At 58.1% G+C, this 7,203-nt stretch overlaps 1 protein-coding gene across 3 annotated transcripts; it reads right to left on the reverse strand.

Annotated features, from left to right (window-relative positions):
* Positions 1–81: 81 nt before the first annotated feature.
* LOC309646012 (tryptase-like) lies at positions 82–5,532 on the reverse strand. 3 transcript variants are annotated; one of them, XM_082431939.1, is made up of 6 exons: positions 2,659–5,532; positions 2,354–2,414; positions 2,015–2,186; positions 1,638–1,903; positions 1,322–1,485; positions 82–1,248 (listed from the first exon to the last, which is right to left on the reverse strand). In XM_082431939.1, the coding sequence occupies exons 2-6, from the start codon at positions 2,412–2,414 to the stop codon at positions 1,084–1,086; spliced, it is 828 nt and encodes a 275-aa protein (XP_082288065.1). In that variant the 5' UTR covers positions 2,659–5,532; the 3' UTR covers positions 82–1,083. The 3 variants fall into 3 exon arrangements, with proteins under 3 accessions (XP_082288065.1, XP_082288064.1, XP_082288063.1); XM_082431938.1 differs by lacking the exons at positions 2,354–2,414; positions 2,659–5,532 and having other exon boundaries at positions 1,322–1,389; positions 2,015–2,347; XM_082431937.1 differs by lacking the exons at positions 2,354–2,414; positions 2,659–5,532 and having other exon boundaries at positions 2,015–2,347.
* Between the last annotated feature and the right edge of the window lie 1,671 nt (positions 5,533–7,203).

The following is a 7,203-nucleotide window of genomic DNA, read 5'->3' on the forward strand; positions in this document are numbered from 1 at the left end:
TGGAGACTCTGGGAACTGCAGGGCTTCCCAGAGTGGGCGGCCCTGGTGTGGGCTTGGGGGCAGGGCACAGCTGGACCTGGAGTGATGGGGTCTGCAGACTCTCCTGCGTGTGACCTTGGCCTCAGTTCCCACAGGGAGAATATGCTGACCTGGCCCGGACCCAGGGCTGCTGCAGTGGTTCTTCCCCCAGGCCCAGCCTCTGGCCTGCAATCTCCCTGCTAGAGAGGGGTCATAGGTCAAGGGTTAGAGGGCAGGAGGATGGGACAGTTGACGAGTTTCTGTGTAGAAACAAGGACGTGGAGCACAGCCCTCATCCAGTTCACCACACCACTTGCAGTCAAGTCCTGGCCCCTGGCCAAATAGAGGCCCTCCAGGTCATCCCGGAGGCAGAGTGGGTGACGACCAGGACGCCAGGGAGTCGGGGAGTCTCTATCCTCAGTCTCGCATGCCTGGGCTTGCCTGGCAGCCCTCCCCGGGGGCCATCCCCTGGGCTGGGTAGTCCTGGTTGTTGGTCTTGGGATGGGTGGGGTGGCGCTGGGGGAGGGGACAGGCTGCAAAAGCGAAATGGAGGGACCTGGCTGAGGGGGACGATGCTCCGGCTCTTGAACCCATTGCTGGGTACCTGGTGCTCCGAGAATCATCTAAATGGCCCGTGTTTCTTTATCTGTCCCGAAAGCATGATGCCACTCACCAAAAAGAGATACAAGCCAGTGTGCAGAGAAGTCAGCCCCGGGTACAAGGAGCAGGGTGAGGGCCATCCCCACAACAAGGCATTTGCTCAGGAGCCGGGGGCCCACAGAGAGGGTGGCTGCGCCTGGCTGGGCCCTGGACCCTTCCCTCTCCCTCAGCGACACCCACAGCCAGAAACACAGCGACGACCACGTCTGCTTTCCATGATCTTTAATGAGCATTAGTGCCCACTGCCCGCTCCCTGGGCTTGGGGCAGGGGTGTCAGCAGGGGGTGCTCAGGGCAGGGGGCCAGGGAAGGTGGGGAAGGACGCCGCCTCAGCAGGAAGCAGCGGTGTGGGGACAGGAGGGGGCTGGCTTCTCTGCTGACCCAGGTGGCAACCCTGGGGACCAGGCTCAGGGCTCCTCGGGGACATACTGGTGGATCCAGTCCAAGTAGTGGGTGATGCGGGTATAGATGCCTGGCCGGTTGGGCTGAGCACAGCCGTCGCCCCAGCTGACCACACCCGCCTGCAGCCAGGTGCCATTCACCTTGCAGACCAGGGGCCCTCCGGAGTCGCCCTGGGGAGGGGAGGGGTCAGCGGTGGCTGTGAGGCCTGAGCGTCTAGGGGCTGCAGGGGGACGTGAGACCCACCTGGCAGGAGTCCCTCTTGCTATTCCCGGCACACAGCATGTCGTCCCGGACGATCGGGATGTTGTCCCCTGTGTACAGGCCAGTGTGGTATTTCATGTCACAGATGCTGTTTTCTACAATGGGGACCTTCACCTGCCTCAGGGGAAATGGCGGTGGCAGGGGTTCTGGGGGTGAGAGGAGAGGAAGGATGCTGCATCAGGAGAGTGTGGGGTCACCGCCCTGTGCTGGCCGGTTGGGACCCTGTTCCCCAGAGGAAACCCCAGGTGGTGGAGCCGTGATGTGCCCAAGTCCCCCTCCAGCGATCCCTGACACTCACCTCCACTGTTCAAGTTGCCCCAGCCTGTCACCCAGCACCGAGTCCCCGGGCGAAAGGTCTCCGAGGCAGGGGGCAGGGTGACCGGATGGACGCGGCTGGAGATGTTCACGGGGTCCCCAAGCTCCAGCAGGGCGATGTCCGCCCCGTTCTTAGCTATGTAGTAGTTGGGGTGGGGGATGACCCTGCTGATGGGCAACAGCTCATCCTGGTAATAGAGGTGCTGCTCCCGCAGCTGCACCCTGAGGACTGTGGGGTCTTGGACTTTCCTGGGGAGAGAGAGGGGCACCTACTCAGGGGCTGAGCCACCTCCGGGACACCCAGGAGCGTGAGTGGAGCCCCAGGCCCACCCTTACCCTCCAGGCCCTGTGGAGACTCACGGTCCGACGCAGTGGGCCGCAGTCAGCACCCACCAGGGGTGGATCAGGGAGCCCCTGCAGATGTGTTTCCAGTACTGGGTGCTGAATCTCAGGCTCACCTGCCAGGGCCACTTGCTCCCAGGGGCCTCCCGTCCCCCTACGATGCCTGCTCGCTGCAGGGCCTGGTCTGGGGCTGGGGCAGGAAGTGCCTTCAGGACACGACACGGCCCGGCCGCAGGGCTCAGCCCTTGCCTGTGCCAGCACGACCCTGGGCTTCTCTGAACCCACCCACCCATCCCTGGGCTTGTGGGGGGTGGGGTGAGGGGACAGAGACAGCACGGGCCCAGGGTCAGGACTCACCAGTGGCCGCATGGACCAGGCTCACCAGGAGGGGCAGCGCCAGCACCAGCAGATGGAGCATCTGGAAGGAGCATGGAAGGGCAGCAGGAGCTTGGCTGGGGGTCTGTGGGGTGTGGGTTCTGCGGGGTGGGGGGTCTGGGGGTGCGGGTTCTGCAGGGTATGGGGTGCAGGTGGAGTCGGGGCCCCCGGTGATCGGGGGGTCAGTCCAGGCCAGGGTTCTGGGGCCTCAGTGCTCCGGATCTGAGTCTTGGCCACCCTGTTCCACGGTGACACCCAGATGTTGGGGTCCTGCTAGGGGTTCTCACCTTGGCCGGTCGAGCTGCTTTTGCCCAGCCCGCTCTCCCTGCCCCTTTATCCTCACAGAGCAGGACAGGGTCAGGGGAAGGGTGCTGGTCATCCAATCCAAAGGGGAGGAAGTGGATGACTCAGACCCAGTGCCCGAGTCCCTCTGGCCAGGAAGGGGCCCTGCAGCCCCCGCCCCAGATGGCAGACCCGATTCCTCTGTGAAGTCGGACAACGTTCATCTCTGGGTGTTATCTGAGCAGTTAACTCTGCCATCAGTGGAACCTTGTTATCTGGTGATCTGAGTGCCATCAGCAGAGGGACAGGCAGAGGGAAGTGAAGGGGAGATGACAGGAGAGGCCAGCACCAGCCTTCCCTGGACACTCCCCCACCAGACCCAGCACCACTGTCCCTGTCCATCCATTGACCCCACTTCCTTACTCTCCCCTGGGCCTGCTCGTCACCCGGGGCCTCCAGCCCACCTCTCCACCTGACAGCCTCCTGGACCCCTGCTTCCCCCGACACTGCCACCCAAGTGGTTCCTCCTGTGTCCTAAGGGAGCCTTGCTCTGTCCCCACCCTGCCCAGACACCAACCTGGCTCTGGGGCCCGCCTGTCCCTGGCTATAGCAGAATCCGTCCCAGGTGACCAAGTGCTCAGCCCTGCCCCCTCCAGATTTTGGGTCAGCTGTTTGCCCTGTGACCTCGGGTCTCTAATGGGATCAAGAAAATGTGTTGATTTGCAGTTTGTCTCGGGTGTGAGCAATGCTCTGTCTGGCTGTGGACATCTCTTGAGTCTCTGAGTTGTGTATGATATTAGGTCAGACCCAGGCTCTGATTTTCCCATCGAGGTATCTAGCTGTTTTAACACATTTTTGAAAAAACCATCCTTTACCCACTGAATTACCTTGTCATCTTTCTCACAAATCACCTGGCCTTGTGTACGTCTATTTCAGGCTTTCTCCAGTTCCGCGCATTTTAACTAGAGCGCACTGTTGAGATTAGTTTGCTGAGCATTTCTGTTCGCCACAAATGGGTGTTGAATTTTGTAAAATTCTTTCTCTGCATCTAAGGAAGTGATAATACTTTTGCTGTTTTAGTTTGTTAATATGGTGAGTTACCTTGATTGATTTTCACATGTTAAACTAATCTTATATTCCTGCAATGAATCGTACTTGGCCATGATCTGCCATTTTTTTTATATTCTTAAGAACTCAATTTGCTAAAATTGTATTAAGTATTTTGGTGTCTCTTTATAGGACAGATGCTGGTCTGTGGTTTTCTTTTCTTATAATGTCTCTGTTTGGTTTTCTTATCAAAACTCCTCTTGGTCATGACGTATTATCTTCCTTGTATATCTCTGCATTCAATTTGCTAATATTTTGTTTAATTCTTGCATCTATGTTGATAAGGGATATTGGTCTGTAGTTTCCTTTCTCTAACGTCTTTGTCTAATTTTGGTAGACAGAGTAGTCCTGACCTTATCAAATCATTTGGGAAGTGTTTCTTCCTCTTCTATTTTCTGGAATAAATTATGTAGGTTTGATGTTATTTCTGCCTTAAATGTGTGGTAGATTTACCAGTGAAATCATCTGGGTTTGAAGTTTTGTTTGGGAAATTGGGGGTGGGGCTAGAAATTCAATTTAAAAAATAGACATAGGACTACTGAGTGTATCTATTTCTTCCTAAGTGTTTTTGTGGTAGTTTGTATCTCTCAAGGACTTAGTTCAATTCAAATTTCTGGGTACGGATTACTGACAATGTTTATTATCGGTTGGACATGTCGCAGGTCTGCAATGACGCCCCTCTTGGCTTCTGGGCGTTGGGGTTTGTGTCTTCTCTCTGTTTTTCTAGTATAGTCTGGATGACGTTTAATCCACTTTGCTTCTTTTCAAAGAGCCAGCTCTTGGGCTCGTGGGTTCTTCTCTGTCACTTCCCAGAGAGCGAGCCCCGTGCTGTCTCTCTCTTGCCTTGGATTTCAGGTTGGTTGCCTGCCCTGCAGCCCCAGTTCCTGAGGCTTCAAGAAAAGCTGTGAGCTTGCAGTTTGTCTGACTTTTTGTTTTCTTTTAATGGTGAGAGTGATGCTCTTTTGAGTGTCTGAGGTCCCCAGGCAGAAGCCAGCACATGAATTCATTCTCTACGTGCTCAGCCCCCGTCTAGTCTTTTTTTTTTTAATAAATTTATTTATTGTTGGCTGCGTTGGGTCTTCATTGCTGCGCGTGGACTTTCTCTAGTTGCGACGAGCGGGGGCTACTCTTCGTTGCGGTGCACAGGCTTCTCATTGCAGTGGCTTCTCTTGTTGTGGAGCACAGGCTCTAGGTGTGCGGGCTTCAGTAGTTGTGGCACATGGGCTCAGCAGTTGTGGCTCACGGGCTCAGTAGTTGTGGCTCACAGCCTCTAGAGCGCAGGCTCAGTATTTGTGGCGCACGGGCTTAGTTGTTCCACGGCATGTGGGATCTTCCTGGACCAGGGCTCGAACCCGTGTTCCCTGCATTGACAGGCAGATTCTTAACCACTGCGCCACCAGGGAAGTCCCCCCTGTCTAGTCTTGAAGGCGAGCTCCTGCCACACCAGGAGCCCAGGCCTAGGCTCTAAATCCACCCCCTGCCCCCCTCCACACGGGCTGTGTCTCCTGCAGCGTCCACTCGTCTAGGTCGGAACGCGCCCACTGATGGCCATGGCCGCACAGTTTGGTGGGAGAACGTGAGGGCCTCGGAGTGACCAGGCGAGCACGCTGATGCTCCCGCTGCTGGCAGGCCTTCGAGGGTGACCACAGGGCAGGGGGAGGGGCGCCTGGCCCTCTCCAGCCCCCTCCTGCCCTCCTTCTTGGCCCTGTGCCCTCACAGACCCCAGCCAAACTTGGGCCCCAGGGCTCTGCTGTCTCAGGATCTGCCTCTGTGCAGATGGCCCTCGATGGATCTGAACACTAGGACCCCGCCCAGCCAGATGGAGGGGGATCAGTCCCTGGCGGGGGGGTGGGTGGTGGCAGGAGAAAGAGCCTGTGGTGCTGAGGGCTGGAGACAAAGGTCTCTGCAGATGGGCTCCCGGAACGTCGGGACAAAGAGCGGGGAGGGCCGGGGTCCATCAGGCAAGGTGGGTGCTGAGGGCCCCCGGGTTCCCCATCCTGAGTGAGCCCTTGCAGCTGTTCTATGGCTGGAAGAGGCTACTGCTGTTGCCCTGGCGGATCCCAGGGTCACTTAGTAGAGACCGAGTCACAGCAGGATGCAGCCTGGGGGAGGGAGAAGGGGAGGGTCGTGGCACAGCCCCAGCCCCATTCCCCCTCCCGGCATCCCGGCGTCCAGCTGCTCCCCCCGAGGATGGGCAGATGGTGGCCTCCCGGAGGAAGCTCCTAACTGGAGCAAGATCTGAGGCAAGCAACGCCCCCGCTTTGTGGGTTCTCTACGTCAGGGGCGCCCTGGGCCTTGGAAAGGGGCGGCAGGGCTGGGGGGGCTTCTACCCCAGGGAGAGGCCAGGCTGAACCAGCATCCTCCCTAGGGGATGGCACCTGCGTGCTCAGGGTCCTGCACTCCGGGCCCCCGGGCTTATGGGCTGCAGAAGACCCCCCAGGCCAGGAGGGCATCGCCTGGGCCAGGATGCCCCTCCCTGTGCCTCCGCCTGCTTGCCTTCAAATGGGGACAGAAATAGCACCATGTCACAGAGACCACGTCCAGGGGACCACACAACAGTGCCAGGATGGCTTCAGTGGCCCGTGGGCTGTGCCACCACCTGGAGCCCCACACTCAGAAGGCCTCGTGCCCACTCACTGCTGTGCTGTCACCGTTTTGGGATCTGTAGTAATTTTTTAACAAGGGGCCCTGCATTTTCAGTTTGTGCTGCCACCCCCCCCCCAACCCAGATTACACAGCGGATCATGGGTGCCTGTGGCGTTTCTTCCAGGCAGCAGGCCTGAGCCCCTGCAGGTAGGAAGCCCTGCAGGGAGTGTGGTGTGTTCCTTTCCCATGGCCTCTGGAAGGAGTTACCAAACTTTGTCATGTACCAACACGTTTATTACCCTATGGTTCTGGAGGTCACGTGTCTGACATGGGTCTCCTGGGCTAAAGTCAAGTGTCGGCAGGCTGTGTTCTTCCTGGCGGCTCCAGGGGAGAATGTGTTTCCTCACTTTTGCAGCCTCTGGAGGCACTGCGTTCCTGGGCTCCTGGCTCCTCTGCCATCTTCAAAGCCACGTGGTGCAGCTCTCTGACCCTGCGGCCTTCTTCCCGGCTCCTCTGACCACAGCTGGGGAAGAGTCTGTGATTTTTAAGGATTCACATGATGACATTGGGCCCATCGGGTAACCCAGGGTAACCTCCCATCTCGTCACCAGAAGCACATCTGCGAAGCCCTGTAAACTGGCAGGATCACAGGTTCTGGGCATTAGGATGAGGACATCTTGGAGGGGCCATCCTTTTGCCCCCCACATATGTGATGGGGTGCAGGTGGGGAGCGGGGTCCCCAGTGCTGGAGTGAATTGAGCCGGGACAGGTGAGGGCCCTGAAGTGGGACCCAGGGATGGCACTGGGGGTCCCAGAGTCAGAGGACCTGGGTTTTTCCAGACCTGCCCCCGCCCTCC

Source organism: Balaenoptera physalus (genome assembly GCF_965194825.1).
Source record: "Balaenoptera physalus genome assembly, chromosome: 16".
Taxonomy (NCBI): domain Eukaryota; kingdom Metazoa; phylum Chordata; class Mammalia; order Artiodactyla; family Balaenopteridae; genus Balaenoptera; species Balaenoptera physalus.

Excerpts from the sequence above, each read along its gene's own strand:
- LOC309646012 (XM_082431937.1), bottom strand. The coding sequence starts at position 2,289 with ATGGGTGGGTGGGTTCAGAGAAGCCCAGGGTCGTGCTGGCACAGGCAA. Across the intron at positions 1,486-1,637 it reads GGGCAACTTGAACAGTGGAG|AACCCCTGCCACCGCCATTT; the intron begins GTGAGTGTCAGG and ends TCTCACCCCCAG. Across the intron at positions 1,249-1,321 it reads GCAAGAGGGACTCCTGCCAG|GGCGACTCCGGAGGGCCCCT; the intron begins GTGGGTCTCACG and ends TCCCCTCCCCAG.